The 21,423-nt window shown below is 43.9% G+C and overlaps 1 protein-coding gene across 1 annotated transcript in view; it reads left to right on the top strand.

The window, feature by feature from the left end:
- The window catches only part of LOC117302277 (glyceraldehyde-3-phosphate dehydrogenase-like), a 63,994-nt gene that overhangs the window by 39,652 nt on the left and 2,919 nt on the right, over nucleotides 1-21,423 (top strand). The window contains exons 7-9 of the mRNA XM_033786142.1: nucleotides 2,589-2,683; nucleotides 7,083-7,245; nucleotides 14,290-14,387. Of these exons, the coding sequence (XP_033642033.1) occupies nucleotides 2,589-2,683; nucleotides 7,083-7,245; nucleotides 14,290-14,387 (356 nt within the window). The remainder of the gene's footprint in view (nucleotides 1-2,588; nucleotides 2,684-7,082; nucleotides 7,246-14,289; nucleotides 14,388-21,423) is intronic.

Here is a 21,423-nt window from a genome sequence, read left to right as displayed (position 1 = left end):
TTCAAACACAGATAACTACAAACTTTATCAATTTAACAGTTATTCTTATGTAGCTTGGAAGTCAAAAATTTGCTAAAAATAATTTGCACACAACAAATTTGTAGGCTTATAACTGACCAACATTGCTAAGCTAAAATAATAACACCCATACATTGTAGCTCCAGCTTAGGGTCTTCTGGTCCAGGGACATTACCCCCTAAAGCTCCTGGTCACTGAAATACCTCCAATAATCAAGGGAGACTAATTTCATTTGGAAGCTAGACCTGTTTTGTTGTTATTTCTGCGATATTGACCACCAACTCACCTTGGTACTGACTTCGAACGCGTCTGACTCAGTTTGTGTTCTTGTTTTGTCTTTAAAAAATCCTCTAATCGTACAATGAACACTCACACACACACAAACAATTTGTTCTACCTAAAACTGATGGGTCTACCCTAATATTCAAATTAGATGATTTAAATAATAAAAAAATTAAAAATAAAGAAGTGTATACAAAATAAATAGATACGACCCTTGACCCTTGAGCATGACCCCTGTTTCATCCCTTATGGTATTGGTGAGTTTGGGGCAATTTCAAAGGCCCATTGCTCAAAATCTAGAAAAGAATTTCTATAGATAATTAACAGAATCCACTTTCAAAATTGACTCTAAGCCTGATTTTTTAGGGGGTAATATATCCACTTAGCCTTCAAAACTTCACAAATCTACTGATATGAGTGACTTTTTGAGATTTTTAACCCCCTTTTGCCCACATGAAATGTTAGTTTGCTTGTTCTAAGATTTTCATATTAGGTCAGTGTCTAGGTACATGTATCTGAGTGCCCCAACTAAGAAAAGTCATATTAACTTCATTGGATGTTTGGCAGGGGTAGGAATAGACCAATAAAAGTCCAGTATTGAACACTCTGTAATTGATCAAACCTGAACAATAAATCGCAAAAATACATTGTTATTCTAAAAATAGTGGACTTCGAGTAGCTAAAAGTTACTCATGCCAAAGAATACAGCTGAAGAAAGCCTAACCTTGAGGTTTTAAGAGATAAATAAGGCTACAATCAAGTTTTACATCAAAGATGCTACCGGGCGTTTTTACCCCGAGGCCTCTGATTTTGCTTGGGGTAAAAACGCCCACTCAAAAAACATTACTAAGCAATTCTTGTATATTTGGTTTGCGGTAACACCATGTGTGTATCTACTTGCCAGGTAGAGTTGTTCTTAGGGAACTGTCTTGCTTTATTCTACTGCCGTGGAGTAGATAAAGCAATTCTTTATAAAAAATTCTAGAATTTTGATGATGTTGTGTTGTGTATATAAACCTTTGTCAATATTATATATCAACCAAAAAATTGAAAAAATTAAACGTTTTGTTCTTTTACAAAATCATGTGAAGTACTACAGGCCAAAGCTACGATGGTCAATTTTTAAAAAAATTTTTTTGAAACTTGTTTTCAACTTCACCTACATACCCTTTAAATATGACAGTGAATTAAATTTATTGTATTATTAGTTTTTATACAAGGGCTACTCAATAGAAATAAATCCCATTTAATAATTCATCTTGTAACTTTTTAGTAATGGTAGAAACATGTCAGGTGGGCATTTTTACCCCATGGGCATTTTTTACCCCAGTTTACCCTACCTTCTTGTACACATGCACACAGCACACAACCGACAGCAACGTTGTGTTGTGGCTGGGCTTCTTATCTTCGCAAAGACATGTCAAATTACTCAAAGGCTCACATGTGACCAACGGTTGACCATGGGGTTTGTTCCTCCATGGGTTGACCAAGCTATGAGTATGATACAGAAGTATCCTGGATGTACATTGTGTAAGTTGTCTGCAGAAAATTACTTTCAGGCATTCTTAACGACCCTATAATTATTTTAACGTACAAAGTTACCCTTGAAAGATGCCAGAAAATCTCTTGTTCGTGTACATCGATCGATTTTTGTTTAGCTCTGTTCCTAAACATCCTCGTTCATAACATTTTAGATTCCATCCCCCACAATTAATTGCTTTTAAAGAAATGCTTAAAATCTTCCCCAAAAACGTATTTTAGGGCAAACTAATATTTACACATTGTCATCAGCAATCAGGTTTAAAAAAATTAAAAGACGAACGTAACATCACAAGCCCTACACCCACAGTACACTATCAACAAGCCATACGAGGAACGAAGCCTAGCTGTTTCTGGTTGCGATGCGCCGAAAACGTACAGTTACCTGACTGGGAAATTATGCTGATACTGTTACGTCATAATTATGCAGGCCAGCGCAGAGAGGCATGGTTGGAATGTGCTCGGGAGTTTCCCGAGCAATCATGCAGACGGGCCAAGACTTTTCTCGCGGGGCGGTGGGTGGACTAAGTCAGGTGAGTCAGTGCGGGCGCTGTTGGTGAATTGGCTGCGCTGTGCGTGAAAGGAAAACGAGAAACGTCTTGCACCAAGACTAGTGTTAATTTTAAGCCCTGGGATATAAATAATCACCACAAAAGGAATACATGTGTCTAGGTCAGCATGCAACAAATGGTTCACACTGTTGTTCTTTTGTTTGACTTCCCCAAAATGTACTCTTTTTTTAAAAACAGAAATGGCGTGATGGTCGTGGTGCTCACCAGAACATTATCCCAGCTTCCACAGGAGCTGCTAAGGCTGTTGGGAAAGTTATCCCAGAGCTTGACAAGTAAGTTAAATACCATACAAAAACCAACTTTATGATTTATAGCAGCTGTGCATAGCATACGTTTATACTTTGAGACTGTCTAATGTATAAAGTCAATTGAGTTTGTCCACAGACCTCGCAAGTAATTAGATGTTGTTTTCACGTTTTAGGTCTATAAGTGCTTCCAAGTCTTTGAGTTTTGTGAATAAGAAATGCAATATTTTTCTATTTAAAAAAATACTGACATTTCCAAATATTTTAATTTGAAGACCTAGCATATATATGTGTTGTCAACTCTGACAACAGAACTGATAGTTTTGTTAATCATCTCAAGTTTTTCCTTGTTAAAAAAATACCGTGATGGTTTTTCACCCTCTTCTATCCCGCAGGTCTTATACCGAATAAGAACACCCTCCATTTTCGTTTTACAAAGATCAACAAGATCAGCTTGTTTTGACTTGAGTTCTTGGGCGACTGTTAAATCCCCCTGAGAAATTTGATTAGATAGATTTTGAATCAGTCTCAATGAGGGACTCTCTCTTACTATTTTTGTTTTGTTTTTCCATGAAGCATACAACATTGTTATTGATCTAATCTCCAAAAGTAGTAGAGCTCCTCAAACTCTGAATGCTCCTTTGAATCTAGACCACTTTCATCTCCACCTATGGTCTGCTTCGATCCAACAACTGAAGATGAGATACTGAAAATCATCAAGGCATCAGCGACTAAGTCATGCAGCCTGGACCCTATTCCCACATGGTTCTAAAAGGAAAACATTCAAGACCTTCTTCCCATCATAACTGAGATAGTCACATACCTGCCAACTGTCCCGGTTTTGCCGGGACAGTCCCGGTTTCTGAGTTTTGAAGACCCTAAATATCGGGACTGTCCTGATTTCTCAACTTTCCCGATTTTATTTTTAACTAGACATTGCGAGTTTATTTTTAACTAGACATTGAGAGTTTGTGAACAAACTCAAGGTGTTCGGTTTGCGGTGTAAAAAACAAATATTGCACTTTGCTTTGTTCTCAAGATTTGTAATAACAAACAAATGATGACGTCATTTCGAGTTCAAGAAGTTAATATTATGACTAAGTCACCCCAGTCAAACTTTTGGTTTTTGCAGACACACACAGCTTTGAAAAGTGCACCTTTAAAGCAATACCACGTGACACATGATGACGTCATTAAGCTAAGACTCCACAGTTATGTTGCTAATATGAAGGAGATTATGTTTACCAATTTTGAAACAATTGTCAGAAACTCTGACACACATATCTAGTAAAAGTGTATTTTAGATGTTTTTAGTCTGCCGCTAGAGGACGCACTATTTTTTGGTGACAGCATCGGTATTATTATTTTTTCAACCAGACCTTTGTATTATGTGATTGTAAACCATCAAATGGTGTACATTTCAACCTACATGTAGAAGCCATTAAATAACGCCTTTTCAAAGCATTTAACAGTCACTTCCGGTTTAGACAGATCAAAAGGTCAACAAAAGGTCACCAACATATCAATTATTGTGAAGTTCGAAAAGCCCTTTCATATTGTCAAAGTAGCTTATGTGGTGTAGGAAATATGAACTTATGAAATATTGACGACTGTAGAAGAGACTTACCCTAAGTAAGGGGCATGTGTGTTTTAAACGCCTTGAACGAAGACTATTCTACATGAAGCTTTTTTGCACTCTATAGATGATCACTGGAGCGTGACTCTGCTGCACCGCTAATACACTACACGTTGTGTGTATGCCTACGTGTAATGTTCATGCACATACCTCCCTCCCTCGTCGGGGGGGGGGGGGGGGGGGGGGGCGCGCACGGTAGTGTCCTCTCCACGGCATGTTACCCGCCCGGCACTGGGTAGTGTCAGGAACCCCACTGGCTCAAGCGAGTCCTCCGTTCCGGCGTCGACCAGTGGGGCGAGAGCAAAGGCAAAATCGACAAGGTGTAAGAAACCCAAAGCTGGTTCGATAAAAGGAAGTTGTGGCAAGCGGGCTCGGGCGAGCCCCCAACCCATAATTTCAGGCGGGCTTTTGGGCACAAGGGCAGAGGAATTATCCTTGTCTAGACCCGCCGCGGTGAACGACTCACCGCCCAACAGGGGAGAAAGAAACAAAAGAAACTGCCATCTTTTGTTCTTCCTCCGGTGACTCACCCATATGTGTGGAAAATCCAACTCGGCCCGAGGCTACCGTCAGCCTGGCCGTTTTCATGGAAGCATTCTGGTCGATCACAGCATCGCTGGCGGCAATGTCTGGGTCCGGATCAATTGTTCCACCAGGATTAAGCCACCAAGGCCCGCCTTTCGAGGCACCAAGGGCTCAGGCCTACCCCACACAGTCCAGGGATGGCTACGGGGAAACCAACTCGGTTCCGTGAGTCTGTGATAGACCGCGCGCTCGAAAGAGAGATTCGTTCCCTTCTCACAAAGAACACTATTCGCATTGTACCCAGAGAACAAGAACTCACAGGGTTCATGTCATGTTTCTTTCTAACACCGGGGAAGGGCACCGATGTCTGGCGAACGATTCTGAATCTAGAACCGCTCAACAGATTCATCAAGCCAAAACGCTTCAGGATGGACACACTGCGGGTGGTCCTAGACTCCCTACTGATTCCATCATGGGCTGCATCACTGGACCTACAGGACGCTTACCTCCATGTACCGTCCTCCCAGACCATTACAAGTTCCTGCGATTCCGTTACAAGGACATCACTTACGAGTTCACTGTCCTCCCCTTCGGTCTTTCAACGGCCCCCAGAGTGTTCACGAGAATTGTGAAAGCACTCGGGGCACATCTTCATGGGCAAGAGATTACCACATTCATGTATCTAGATGACTGGCTCGTTGTGGGCTAGTCAGAGGCGAAGGCTCGATCATCCATGTCCATGACGCTAGATCTAACGAGCTCCCTCGGGTTTATCGTCAACGAGTAAAAATCTCGTCCGACACCAACTCGGCTTCCAATTTTACTTAGGGCGGAAATCGACCTCCAGAAGGGGATCGCCTGACCATCTCACGAGCAAGTGGCAAACTAGCGGCAATGTGTTCAACTTTTTCTACAGAGAACATCGGCCTCAAGCCTTGCTTGGCTCCGCCTCCTGGGGCTCATGGCCAGCATGGTAGACCTGGTAGGGTTTTGCAGGCTCCGCATGCAGCCCCTGCAACTACACTTGTTAGCTTTCTACCGACCAAAGCGGGACAAGTTGGGTCATATGATCCCGATACCTTGCCATATTCATCCCCATCTCTGATGGTGGCTCCAGGAGGCAAACGTAGCAACGGGTTTGTCCTTTCGCCAAATCCAACCGTCCGTCATCATCACGACAGACGCTTCATTGACACTGCCCCCACGACAGGTGTGTGGTGTATGGGAAAGAAGTTTCCAATCACATCAACTTACTGGAGATGTGGGCAGTGGTGAATGCCCTCGAGCAGTTTCCAATAAAGGCTTGTAGTCTTTTTACTTTGCATTCTACAATAAAGGCAAGAAACATTGAACGCGAGAGGGATTTTCAGAACCATGCAATATAATGATAAATATCACAGTGCATCATGCGATACCGCCTTGACCAAAGACTGCATGTGTCGAGGCATGCTTAGGCAAATGGGTTTTCCCCCCAATTGCAATAGCCACCATCGCTGATGTGCACGCTTAAACCGTACTACAGCTTAGTCTTCGATGGTATGCACCCAATAGCCGCCGACAGCATGGTCCGCAAAGCACACAGTTCCTCGGAAATGTTAGCTTGTTTACGAAAACTACATGTACACTACTTGTAGGCTTTGTTTTACCAAAATGACACCGACTACGATACCTTGGATCGATAGAAAGATTATTTTACTGTAAACGTAAGATTTTTGTTCTTCCTTATTTTGTTTTGTCTTGTTGTTTTGGGGAAGTTTTTGCGGGGTATTTTTGCAAAGTCAAAAATGCTATGATAAAGACTCATTGATTTTGAACACATGCGCGATTGTGTAAAAAAAAATGATTAAACCTTAGTTAAATTTTGTAATGTTTTTTGCCATGATGCCTCTCAATTTTTACAAAAATGCCGTGGTGCCCCTTTTTATATTTACGAAATTGCTGCGATGCCCTTCTAATTCTGGAAAAGGCACAGCAATTATTGCCGTGCCCTTTTGAACACGAAATTCGAGGCCTGTAACAGATGATGCTCTTGTTAACGATCAATGCTGGGCAATGGCAGTAGCTAGGATCAAACCGTACCCTGGGAGGATCAAAGAGACCCTAAGGGTGAATATTTGTGGTAAAGAATACATGTAGGTTGAATCAATGAAGTAGAAATCTAACAGATCTGAGAAACTTTCAACAAAATTGGTATTGGCTTCATGTTGAATCCACTTGTAAGCATTTCACATATGCAATTAAAGCCTTTGTGTCTTGTGTGTGTAGGAAACTGACAGGAATGGCTTTTCGTGTTCCAGTACCAGATGTGTCTGTGGTTGATCTGACTGTACGTCTTCAGAAAAGTGCTTCTTATGATGAGATCAAGGCAGTCATTAAAGCAGCTTCAGAGGGGGAACTTAAAGGAATTCTTGGATACACCGAAGACCAGGTATATGTATATATATGAAGGAAGAAAGAAGAACTACTTAGCAGCCATTGCTAATATTTACTTAACCCATTCCTCAACAGTTGACACTTTTTATTATGAGTTTGTTGACAAAGGAAGTCACAATGTGTGATTGGTGAGTGTACGCTATATTGGCGGAGTCCCTATTTTTTAAATATTTTTGTTCGGGGTTGCCAGTCAGAAGCCATACAAGCCATCGATTGTATGAGGTCTGACTGGCACAGCCGAACAAAGATATTGACAAAAGCGCCGACACCTTAATCCGCTAATAAGTTTGAATGAAAAAACAAATCATGGGACTGCTGCTGAACAAAGAAGAGTACCGATGATATAGACAGTTTATTAAGGAACCTACATACTATTACATCTAGAGAAAAGTCAAGGCCACTTTGAATCTACTCTGCTGTTGGTGGGGGAGAAATAGTTAACTCTTGTGTAATATCAGTGTGAAGCAAGCAGACTGATGCGAGTGTGGCACCCTAAGAAGAATTTCAGCACTTCATCAGATCTACAATGTATATTCAGATCTTCTCATGGCTTTACCAATCTTATTCTGTTCCAAGTTAGATAGTTTCCATATGAAAATCTACCATGAGTCTGTCTGACCAAATGAACAGAAAAACCTCAAGATAGTAAATGCATAGACAGGTAAAATGGTAAAATGGATATAATTGGGAAAGTATTCAATGCATTGTACAGAGTAAAACAGATCCTGAGTTGAAGTTCAGTTGTCCATTGATGGACAAATTATTTTTACACTTGCACTTGAATGGGTTGAAAAATCTAACATAATCAGTTTTGACAATGAAAGTAGGTATCACAATGACATTTTCTGAAGTGTTAGTAGCTGGGTTTTTTTTAGTTGCAGGTTGTTGTACACATGAAAAGAAACATTTTGATACCTCACTTGTTGAAATACTCCATATATTTTTCGAGTTACAGCCCATTTTAATGTTGTCAGATATACACCATTTTTAGGGAAAAAGGCAAAAATGCTTAATTTCCCATATTTGAGAGCTCATACATGTATCTCAAAAAGCAAGAGCCCTATTACCCCCAAACTTCATAATCTACTTTAAATCTGGGAGTTTATTACTGTAATTTAATTTCAGCCTCAGGGGATAAGTAGTTTTTAAAAAATGGAGGACTAAATCTTGCCCTTTAGTCAATATTGACTGTTGAAAATCACCAAAAGACTATGAATCGGGGCACAAAACCATCAAAATTCAGTAATTTTAACATAACTTGAGAAATAATCAACGTATCAACATCAAACTTAAAGTAGCATCTTGCAGAAACATTTCCCTATAATAATAATTATGCAAGGTTAAAAATTAGTGACTCAGACAATTAAAAAAAAGTGAGAAATACATGTTTTTTGGTCAAAAACAATAATTTCTTTATTTTTACTTTTAAATACTATTTAAAAGCACCAGTTTTACAAACAATGTTACCAATGTTACAATGCTACCTTGTAGCCTCTGTTTTAAGTAAATTTACATGTCAAATGAACTTTTGAAATATACAGAATAATAATTTTCATACAGCTCTTGAAGATAATCCATTTCAGCCACAACCCAAGTTCTCCCATTGGCTGAGGTAACAGCGAAGTCATGTGCAAAAACAAACCTACAGTCTATTGTATCAATATCATCTACGCGGGGCCAGCGGTGGACATTTTGTGCCCCTCTACTCAAAAACTGCACTACTCCCCTCTCTGCTGTGTGCACATTAACTACACAACCAATGAACCAATCGTTTTCATAGGCTACGGCTACCCATTCACCTTGAGACCTGAACTCATAAGAATGATAATTTTCTGGTTTGGCATTACCTGTTTTTTGCTTCTTTGTTGCAGGCATTGATGATGAGGGAGAGTCACTATTTCCAGTCATATTAGTACATGTTTTTGTTTGGGAGTGAGAGTTATTTATGTTTAAACTTATGGCCAAATCACCTCTTGTGTCAAGAACTGCCTTTAGATCTGACACAAGGGTTTCCAAGTCTTTTTTCCCAAACACAAGACGCTTGTCTACTACACCTAGTATAGTCTTAAGATATCTTATCTCGTCCTTAATTATCTCAAGTTTCTCATTACACCTTACAGGTTGGGATATGACATTGTTAACATCATCTGATGTAATGCAGGGGCCACCATGTTTTCTTACTTTTGCAACTAGTGTTTGTTTTGCTTCAATTTTTGCAGCTTCTTTTTCTTTCATTTTTCTGCTTGCTTCTTTCATGCGCTCCTCTGTTTTCCTCACTACCTCCCTCTCTGCATCTCTGTGCTTTTGCCTAAGTGCGTGACTTTTTTCTCTGGCAGTGTGTAGCAATCGTGACTGGTCATCACATGATTTTGAGGACAGCCACTTTGAAATTGTCTTGTTGGTTTTCACCATCTGGATGCTAGAGTGATGATGCAAAGAGGCATGTCTACGGCGGAATTGACTATAGTCTAGGTTGCCAAACTCATACTCTGAAACTAGATTTGTCACCTTACAATGTTTCATCTTATCTCTTAGCTCATCATCTGGCTCACTTCCATAAATACCCCCTTCAAGGAAATCGTTAAGTTGTCTCTTTGTAACTTCGACAAATCCACCCATAATTTTCTCTAAAACACTCTTAGTCAAATCTGAATTGGATTCTTGCTCTTTATATAAACTTCCAAACACCACATCTTGCTTAACTGCAAACTCTGGAAACAGACAGACACCTTCCTTCAAAAGTTCTGAACCATCCTGGCACCAGTCCTGAAACTTCTTCAACATGGCCTGGATATACTTGTATTGGTCTAAATAATGTACATTGCTTTGCAGCAAGTTCCAAAAAGGACCAGTGACTACATAATAAATTATACCAAGAGCTCTTTCAATGGCATTTATCTGTGGGCAGTTGCAGTCTAAAAGAACACTTTCCAACTTCATGTTCAGGGGACCTTTGTATTCATGTAAAAATGTGGATATGTGGTCACGATGAAAATACAAGCCTGCAGCACCTTGAAAGAAATTATTAAAACGGTTCATCCTGAAGCTTGTAATAAAGGATGGCTCATTCAGCGTTTCAGAGCAGAAAGCATCCCATTGAGCTTTGCAACCGTTCTTCTGATCCCCTCTTGGTCCTAGTACATCACAACCTGTTCGGATGTATCGAGCCCCAGACGACTCACCTGAGGAGTTAAATCTGCTGAACTTTGCACTAGCATTCCTGCCCAGACCGTGGCCCATGTCTTTAACCAGTTCCTTCTCACACATTTTCAAAACACTTTCACATGTGTTTGATAGCCCAAGAAGAAAGTGGGCATTGCAAAACAAAAAATGCAAATCTATCGAGTCCTCGCCCAGAAGACTTTCACGGTAGGACTGAAGTTGGCTATTGAATGATTTGTTTACACTAGATCTGTCCCACATTACAGCAAACATATTTCCCACCATACGTTTAAAGACCTCATCCTTGTCATTGTCACTTATGATGTCACTTAGCTCATCCATCAAGGCAATGACATTATCTAAAAGTGCAGTGCCGTCTTCTACTGCAACAGATGAAAACCCCCTGATAATGTCTGTCCCGTCTGTAAGGTTACCTGTTGTCCGATAATTTTGTTGCCATCTCTTGAGGTTCCATCACCATGCAGATCCCACCTTTCTGAAGAAAGCATACATTCTGCAACTTGAAGCTTGCTTAATACTTGTGCCCTGTCAACCATAATATTTGCTGTTGCAGCAGACGGGACACTATCAATATTTTCTTTGTTGAATAGCCATTTACAAACTGTTCCAAGAACACCCCCTACCTTGGTCGTTGGAATATCATATTCGCAACACAGCTCCATCACACACTTTTCTACATTTTCTTTGAATGGCCGTCCCTGCCCCTCCCCTCTTAGCTCTATTTGGTCAGAGACCAACATTGCATGTTGAAAGTCTAAACTTGCATATTCAACCTTTAGATCCTTCAAGTCTTTTTGCAGTTTTTTGTTCCCGTTAATTATTGACAAAACCAATTTTGTTTGAGCACTCATCTTCTTTTGCAAACCTTTAATCTTACCCTTCAACCTTTGAACTTCCACTGATTTCATAAGTAATTCTTTGTTTCTGATTTTGTTCTCTTTTTGTTGAAGACGCAGTTTTTTTCTTCTCAGGCTTTGATACGTGGCACTTGATTTCAAAGTTTTCAACACATCTGTTTTTTCTTTCAACTTAATTTTCAATCCCTGCACTTCCAATTCAATAGCTTTGATCTTCGTGCTTTTGGAATGCAGATTTGTCTCAAGATCTTGCACAAGTTTTTCCATCCCATTAATGGTATCTGATTTTTCCTTACACAGATCTGTAAGAATGTCTACTTTCTCCTGAAGGTCTCCTTTTTCTTTTGTTAGAGATTTTAGTATTGCGTCTTTCTTTTTTCCATCCTTTTTTTCTTTCTCAGTGGAAGTACATTCCAGTTTACTTATTTTACTACTTGAGGTGGTAGTATTACTTACTCTACTTTTACTTACATTACTTTGACATGTACCATTATCTACATTACTTGCCTCCAATACAGGCACTACATTCACTTCTATTACCGTGTCAAGAAATTCATTGGCTGCATTACTTCTTCTCTTAGATTTGTTGAGTTTTGTTTACGTCAACCTAGTTTTTTTAAGTTCGGTTCTTATCATCTGTTCTTGGTACCTATTGGAATATAAATGGTTCACAGCTGAAAATACTTCACTTCCAAAAGCGCTTGCCAATTCTAGAAGAATTCCTCGGGACAAGAGATCATCACGCTGCATCGGTGGACTGTCCAAGGAGAGGCGGGTTATGTCAGCTGCGTCACATCTTGGACCTGAAAATATGAAATGCAAGATAGAAAACTTTAATTTAATTGGAAAACAACAAGATAAAAACTAAAATTTTAGGTAGGAGCCTTCAGTGAAGATAACAAAATATTATACAACACTCACCTAATAAGTTGAGATTGATAGCTTGGCAATAGAAGGTTTGCCGATCAGGTGCTTGAAGTGCAAGAACACGATTTACAACTGATTCGATTAGATGCCTACACTTAGCCGAGGGGTAGTTTGGGAAAAGCTTTCCCATCCAGATGACAACATCTTTCCATGATATTTGATAGTTGACCTTTAATGAGTACAGTTGAAGAAGTAGCTGATGTGTTGGCTCTAACTTTGGTATGTTTGGGCGCCGTCCACGACCTGCTGCTACAAAGATTGACTTGAGCAGTGCACCATTTCTGTCATCTGTTCAAATAAAAAAAAGAACGTATTAAAATTCAAATATTTTTGCGCTGTGTTTGATCGTTTTGAATGTCACTCAAAGGCCCAACAAACTTACTAAGAAAATGAGAACAAAAAGGAAACCAGCTGATCAGGGGGAAAGGTGGATGCCTGAATGTGGTCTAATGAAGACTATTAAAAACAATTAGGAGCATCTGAGGGCAAACTTTTTCTATGTTTACGAATATAGCAAGAAATGTTCACTCACTCAGTGTGATTTTGGTTTTTGGTAAAACACGATAAATGCGTTCGCCATGACACAGTTTTCATGAAAATAACGTAATATTGGCACAATTTAATCAATTAAATGTTTGAAAAACAAATGTATGGAAACATGCACAAACTTAGGCTCACTAAACAAGAGGGTATGCACAGAACCGGGGTAAACTGAACTTTGTGAATTTTAGTTTGCTCCAGCGTCTCCCCCGAAATTTGTTAACGCCATCTTAGAACTCATCTTTTGTACACGAGACTCGGACCACCCGTTAGATGTTTTTTTTTATTATTTCCTCTAGACAATTATCTAAAATTAAACAACAGCATCGAAATATGTATTAATAATCTCATTAAGTGGGTTTTTTTCTTTCCGAGATTAATGGAGTTAATATGAAGATTTTGAGTTTGAAAGTGCTGCCTCGTTTTCAGAAATGTACCCACAACACGGTCAAGTCACGTCGAGCGTACCCGTTACTGCGGACAACCGCTGCCAGAGCCTGCCTCGCAATAATCATCTATTTCGGGCTCGATTCTACCCCAAATGAACTCTAAAAGTAACACTTTTGTAGTCTTTGATATATATTTATTTTATTTACTTACCTATTTCAGTGAATATTGCTTTCAATTTTGTGTCATTTTCACCAGGAAATACTGCTTCGGTCGGTTCCATTTCCGACACTCCAACGGAAGTTGACCGGCTTGATTGTGACCCACGCGCGGATGTGTATTTTTACAACGGTCGTGATGGGGCTTCGTTCGATGGCTCTGCGCTCGTTCGCCGTGCCTCGCGCAGTGTAGCCATTAGGGGAACTATTTTCTGAAGGAAATAAGCTTTATTGTATATTTTTTAGGGTCTTGGCATGAATAAAACGCGATGAAATGACGTATTTAAATATTCAAATCTTGTTTTTAAATTCTTTTCCAAGTGCTACCCCCATTATTTTTATACCAAAATAAAGCTTGCATTCTCCTTGTTTTCATTACACATCATCTGGCTGCATATATCCTTCCGCGAAAATGCCCCATTCATAAAAACAAACCTGTACACAGACGCGCCGGCCCTTTTTTGCGACCACACAACGGTTCGCTCACTGAAACCCGACGTTGTTGTGGACTGCGTGCCGACAAAATGTTATTCCCAATTCTAAAATGAGGGGCATCTAATGAAAGACAATTACCTCGGCTTTCTTTTCGTACTTTATTTCATGGAAAAAGAACTAGCTTTAATTCACATTTTGAGCTCTGAAAATTGCAATTTTCCAACTGCGCGAACGTAAGTTTCCGAGACGGAAGTCCCTTTCCTGTGATACCTAATGAAAGGGTTTGGTGCTTTGGCAAGTTGTAAAGGGTTCTAACAAGGTTTATAACAAAAACATTATCATGTGTGTAGTTGGTTATTTGTTTGTATCATTGCAAACATGTAAAGCATGCGAACGCAAGGAGTCTTACAAATAGTAAAATCTTACTTTTTCCGTGTGTGAAATGTTTATTTTTGTACATATTATTTTTGATAAGAGTTTGATTAATTACAGGTGGTGTCTATGGATTTCCGTGGGGATGCTAGATCCAGTATTTTTGATGCTAATGCTGGTATTGCTCTAAATGATAACTTTGTCAAGCTTGTATCTTGGTAAGTGTGTAACCTTTTATAATTATTAGCTATTGATAAGATTCCCATTTATAGTTTCAGGAATCCTATAAGTTTACAGGCAATTCCATAATCATGTTTATATGTACCTGGGCCTATTTTCATGACGATGCATGCTTAACGCAGAATTCAGGAAGATTTCCTCGCATGTATTAACCTGAAATTGTGTTTAAACATCTTATTATCTGTAAAAATAGGCCAATATTAAAACTCAGATTTATCTTTTTTTCTTATACCACATGCGAGTCTGTTGACATTCATGTTAAAAAAATAGTATCAGGCATGCATTTCTCCATTTTTTTTTTTTTTATTTTTTTTTTTTTAGCCTAATATATGCCTGGTAACAACAGTGTACACTTACAATCATGTAAAATAAGCCTAGTACGTGCTAACAATGCACCTAAGAGCATAATAAACCCCAACATTTTCTAGGGTACCATTGTGGGTATCATGTCTCATGCGTTTCGGCTGCCTCGCTCCGCACTTGCGTTGTGCCTTTGAAAATTTTCCTTTTTTTTTTTCAATGGGCAGTTGCATGCCTGTAGTATACAAGTAACAAATGTTTAAGAGAGCAATGGTGCAATTTTTTTTCTTGATGAGTTGAAAGATGGAATCTTCTTTTTGAGGCGAAGCCTAGTTTATTGGAACATTCCATCTTACATCAAATGAAAATATTCTAACTATTGCACGAATTAGAAAATTTATTATTTGTTTTATATAACATCAAAGTAGATCTTTGTATATTTTTATTGGATGACACAACTTTCAAAAACAAAGCGACAATGTTTTATTGTGAGATTAAATCCATTTCTTTGGTTTGGCTTGTTTGAGTTAAACAGTCACTAAATGCGTTCTCTACTGCTGTTAAAGGCAGTGGACACTATTGGTAACTATTGTAGAACTTGAGGTCTCAAAACCAACCATCTAAACGCACACACCTTCGTGTGACAAGGGTGTTTTTTTTTCTTTCATTATTATCTCGCAAGTTCGATGATCGATTGAGCTCAAATTTTCACAGGTTTGTTATTTTATGCATATGTTGAGATACACCAACTGTGAAGGCTAGTCTTTGACAATTACCAATAGTGTCCACTGCCTTTAAGACAGGCCAGCGCCATAATGTAGTATGTGCCTTGCGCACGGTGAATGGACAAAAAATGCACAGTGAATGACAGAGTGTGCAAAAGTGTTTTTTTTTTTTTGCTATCATGTGACGGACAATCCCCCAATCAAATGGCAAGGAACTGCGTGGGTGTGGGCCTTTGCGACTAGTGCTACTAGTACTGTAGTCGCGACTATTGATTGCTTAGTCGAGTCGCGACTACCGTTTTTCAACTACTCGATTAATCGTGCTGCCACTACTACGTGTACTAGTCGCAACTATTAAAAAAAACAGTCGCGACTACCTGTTTGTAGAACCAATTGTGTTGCTCATGACAAATCACAAAAACTTAGGTCTACGTCACTCTACTTGTACCTGTAGAGCAAATTACTACAATTGCATATTCCCTATGCGCCGCTAGGTAACACTAAGACTTTTTACAACCAGTGCAACAGCGCCCTCCATCGCCCAGTGCACGACGGCGCGAACGCCATGCGCAATCGTCCTCTTTCTCTCTTAGCTCCGAAAAGGTGACACGTTAATTTTTTAGGCTCCCTAAAAGATTGTTACTTTTCCGTAAACTGAGTCTCTTTTGAGAGATAAGCTGTGTTTATTATTATTGTACTTGATAAAGATGTGTTTGTAGAGTGTGTGTGTCGTCTTTGTTAATTTCTTAGTTGATAAAATGAGTTCTAGAAAGGCAGGGAGGGGTCGCACTGTCGCTACCGGGGATACTTCCCTTTCCCCGGGACAGCTCGACTCCTCGGGGGGCTACGCCGTTGACGGTCCGTCGTCGGCGCAGTCCTCCCAACCTTCGCAGCCCCTGCGTGCTGCGTCGGTCATGGACCCAGTTGACTTCGGGGGGAACATTTCCCGTTCCCCCTCGTCGGTCAGCGTCCAAGGGTCCAGCCTGTCTAAGGGTAAACGCCCGGGTACAAGCAAGAAAACAACAAATCCTGCTACCTGGGCCGTTACTAAGAAGAATAAGGCACAAGGAAACCCCGTTCCGGGGTCTTCCACGCCTGCCGCTAAGCCACCCACTGGCCTACTGCGGACGGAGGGGGTCCCCCCTCCGCGTGTCTCAGTGCGCCATTCCCCATCCAGCCCCACCGAATCTCCCTGGTGGGGGACGGGGTTGAGTTTGCCGACCGTAACCCGGCCGCTCATGCCATCGGGCTTGCTCATGCCGAGCCGGTGAACTGGGGTTCCCCCCGGTATCCCGCGCTCGGTGGGTCCGTCCTCATCCTCGGGTTTTACCCGTTGTTCTGGGATCCCCGTGACACAACCCGTGTCCGAAGGGACATCTGAGGTTACCCCAGCCCTCTCTTCCCGTCGAGGGAAAAAGGCCAAAAAGGGGAATAGGTCACGGCGCTCTTCGAGCTCCAGTGATTCCTCCCGGGAATCCCGCAGGGGCAAACGTCACCGCGGTGACTCGCTTTCACGGGCCGACTTCATGGAGGCCTTTCAAACAGGTTGGAGCAGGGCCATGGCCCAGTGGCTCCGCCCGTTTTGTCGGCCCTTCATGGCGTCAGTATTTTCTGACTCGGGTTCATCTGTGGGCCATGATAATAGTACTGGGCACTCGCCCGGGACGAGTCGCCCCCCTGTGGATGACTCGTCCCCGGAAGAGGACGAGTTGTCCGCTATGCAGCGGTTGTCAATTCGTGAGACTGAGTTGCGGCTCGTTCAGCGGGACATGATCCGAGCGCTGAACCTGCCGGCCGTGGCCGACCCCTCTCCAGAATACTTTCCCGACTCTGCCCCTGGATCGTGTTTGCACAGATCGTATGGATGCAGTTATGCAGGCAGGGAAATGGCGGGCGCATGCTTCACGCACTGAAGCTTACTATCGTTTTCCCCAAGGGGATTTCGATAAGTATTTTGCGACGCCCGTTCTCCCAGATTCGGCATCGGACAAACTCACTGCCGACCGGGGGGCTACTTCCTCCAAACGTCCCTTCGCCGATAAGGCCCGTGGGAAATTGGAGGAAGTGGCTAAGAAGTTGGACTCAGCCTCCCGTTTTGGGATGCGGTCCACTTCTTTCTTGTTTACTCCTTTCCGAGTATTTGGCCTTGGGCGCTGACGGCGACTCGGCGGTTTCCGCCGATCTCGTGGTCGCTGCCCTGCACTGCCTTGATGATGGCTTGAGGACCATCCTGGACCAGTTCTCACGTATTTCCGCCCTGGCTACGTCTTCCCGTAGGGCGAACGTGTTGGACGCACTGTTCCTTCCTTCAGTGGGAGCGCGTAAGCGTCTTGACGCCTTGCCGCTCACAGGTCCCGACCTTTTTGCGGGCCAGTTCTAGGAATCCATGGAAGCCGAGGCCAAGCGCATCAAGGCTGCAGATAAGATTAACTTAAAGAAACCGGCTGCGCCCAAGGCCAAGGCGAAGAAGCAAGCCTCCTATACCATTCCACGGCGTCAACCTCAGCGGCGCGCCCGTGGTGGGTTTCGCGGCAGGGCCGACACTCAATCTAGTGTCCAGGCTGCGCCGACCCAGATGGGACACCAGCGCCCTCAATCGGGGCGGGGTTTTCACGCGCCAAACTTCCGATTCCCGGGGGCATGGCGCAAGTGACTCGCTTGCCTCAAGGCGGCCTCCCACCGATGGACCGGTGGGGGGCCGCCTTCAAAAATTTCTGGGGTCCTGGGGACAGGTTGTCTCTGACCGGTGGGTCCTCGAGACACTCGAGTACGGCTACGCGCTCGAGTTCACGGGGACCCCCCCGTCGGACATGATAATTCGGCCCACGCCGATTCCGTCCGACATGGGGAAGCGATTGGCTCTCGAGGGGGAGATCTCCTCCCTCCTACAGAAACGAGCAATTTACGCCGCTCCCATGCAAGGGGCGCGGATGGGTTTCATGTCCACCTTCTTCCGTATGGAGACGCTGCGGACCATTCTCGAATCTATTGTCACACCCGCCTGGGGGGCGAGCTTGGACCTGAGGGACGCGTACCTCCACGTGCCCATCAGGCCCGAGGATCGCAAATTCCTACGCTTTATGTACAACAGCGTCATGTACGAGTTTGCGACCCTGCCCTTCGGGTTGTCCACTTCGCCCCCGGGTGTTCACTCGGGTAGTGAAGACAATTGGGGCTGCTCTACGGAGGCGCGGGGGTCATGATCTTCATGTACCTCGACGACGGGCTGGTAGTGGGGCCATCGCGGGCGGCGACGGATGGTTCAGGTTCACCTGGCGCCTCACTTCCGATCTCGGGTTTCTAGTGAACACCGAAAAGTCGCACCCGATACCCTCGCAGACCCCTACCTTCCTCGGAGCGGCTCTCGATCTCCGCCCACCGAGGGGACTAGCCTGCCCTACGGAGGACTGCATACTGAATCTTTTTCAGTGCGTGTCCCTCTTTCTCCCAGCGGCTGTGGCACCGGCAAGGGCTTGGCTCAGGCTCCTTGGCCTTATGGCCAGCATGGTGGACTTGGTGGATTTTTGTCGACTCCGGATGCGGCCAATTCAGCTCCATCTGCTGTCTTTTTACCGCCCTCGACACCACCCTATCCACCTGCCGGTACCCACTACGCCCTGGCTGATCCCGCACTTACTGTGGTGGCTGGACAAGGCCCATCTCACTCAGGGGCGCGTGTTCCGCCCCCCTCAGAATGTGACAGCCGATGCCCTCTCCAGGGGCTATATTGCCCCGACAGAGTGGTCCTTGCTCCCTCAGGTGGCACAGACCCTCTTCCGGCTGATCGACCGGCCCCACGTAGACTTGTTTGCCTCACGGGCAAACAATCAGCTGCCAACGTATTGCTCAAGGGTTCCAGACCCCAACGCATGGCAGATCGACGCCCTGTCGATTCCGTGGGAGGGCCTCCTGGCTTACGCCATTCTCGCTCATCCCCCGGGTGTTGACCAAGATAGAGACTGCCCGCTGCCGGGTGCTCCTCATAGCCCCGTTCTGGCTGCGTCAGCCGTGGTTCCCTCGACTCGTGAGGCTCCTGGTCCACCGCCCGGTGGTCCTGCCTCAACGTCCGGATCTCCTATATCAACCCAGTTCCGGGATGATTCATCCGGCCCCGAGGGAACTCCACCTGACCTGCTGGGTGTTATCACCCAGTCACTCCGCACAGCAGGCCTTTCACGCCGGGCTGCGGAGCTTGCCGCCCAGTCGAGGCGTGCCTCCACTCGTAAGATCTACGATTGCCGACTACGCCATTTCTTTAAATGGTGTAGACGGTGATCTATACGTCCCCCCAGTGCTTCTCTGAAGGACATAGGGGATTTTCTTCTTTACCTTTACGAGAGTGGGCTAGCAACCGCCACGGTTAAAAACTACCGGTCGGCCATTGCAGCCATTCATGAGGGTTTTCCTGATGGCTCCTTGGTTTCTACCAATCGAGCGATCTGTCAGCTGGCAAGGGGCATGTTTGTATCCCGGCCTCCGGTACGCAAACTTGTCCCGTCTTGGGACCTCCAGAGTGTTCTATCCACTCTAGCAGGTCCCCCATTCGAACCCCTCAGCAACGCTCCTTTGCTGCAGTTGTCGATAAAGGTTTCCTTTCTGCTGGCGGCCGCTACGTCGCGCAGACGTAGCGAGCTCCACGCCCTGACACTGGCACCGGGTCACATTCGTTGGGAACCCGGTGGTGTCCGCTGGGTTCCTGACGAAGAATCAGTCTGACTCTTTTCAGCCCCCGGACATTTTTGTTCCGGACTTAAAGTCCTTCTCTGCGGTTGCGGCTGACAGACTGTGGTGCCCTGTCCGGGCGCTTAAATGGTACATAAGCCGCACCAAGCCTATCCGCTCCGGCCATCACCAACTATTCTTGGCCTCCACAACCCCTCAGCCTGTAACGCGCGATACTATCGCTCGCTGGATTGTTACCGCCATCCGCTCCGTTCCGGGCGGGTGGCCGAGGGCAATATTCACGCCCACGACGTCCGCGGGGTGTCGTCCTCTTGGGCATTTTTTAAAGGTATACCGATAGAGGATATAACCAAGGCAGCCTGTTGGAAGAGTGCTACAACCTTCTCACAATGCTACCTGAAGGACGTACTCCAGACTGACGGCCAGGCAGGCCATGCGGTGTTGCAGTCGGCCTCCCGTGGGTCATCCTCCCGCTAGTCCTCTTCGCATCAAGTCTTCACCCTCGGTGAGTTCTTGTCTGTATACCATATATTTGTGCCACTGTTTAACATTGATAATGTTTTTTCCTTGTCCTATCGGGACGACACCCCCCGGGTCGTGTGCGGACAATGTGGCCCCCATATTTTGCGTTTCTTAATTCTTGCAACAGCTGGTGCCTCCTTCCGGTCGCGCCTCGTTGCCATGACGCCATAATAATTGTCTGATGTGCAATAGTCCCGCATATAACCACCGCCTTCCAAAACGGTGCTAGTCTATGCAATTGTAGCAATTTGCTCTACAGGTAAGTAGAGTGACGCAGACTCCCCCCCCCCCCCCCCCCACAGTAGTGTGGGTAGGGTCTACGAACGAATACTTACCTGTAGAGCATCCCTCCCGCCTGCCCCACTATACTTGGTTCTTGTATACTTGTACGTATGAGTTTCTGAGAAAGAGGGCGATTGCTCATGGCGTTCGCGCCGTCGTGCACTGGGCGATGGAGGGCGCTGTTGCACTGGTTGTAAAAAGTCTTAGTTATCTAGCGGCGCATAGGGAATATGCAATTGTAGTAATTTGCTCTACAGGTAAGTATTCGTTCGTAGACCCTACCCACACTACTGTGGGGGGGGGGATTTTCTTACAAAACACAATCCGGCATATTGCGCCTGCAACAAACATTGCCACATTGCATCTTGAAAATAAATTTTTTGTTGCGACTAGTGTCTTAGTCTTGACTATTTGAGGTGTGACTAGTCAAGTAGTAAATTTCACTAGTCTGCAAGTCTGCTAGTCTTATATACCACCCAAGTAGGGTGGTATATAAAACAGT

This window comes from Asterias rubens, chromosome 18 (assembly GCF_902459465.1).
Source record: "Asterias rubens chromosome 18, eAstRub1.3, whole genome shotgun sequence".
Classification (NCBI taxonomy): Eukaryota; Metazoa; Echinodermata; class Asteroidea; order Forcipulatida; family Asteriidae; genus Asterias; species Asterias rubens.
Note: the sequence above shows the minus strand (reverse complement) of the source record. Positions and strands in the feature narration are given on the sequence as shown.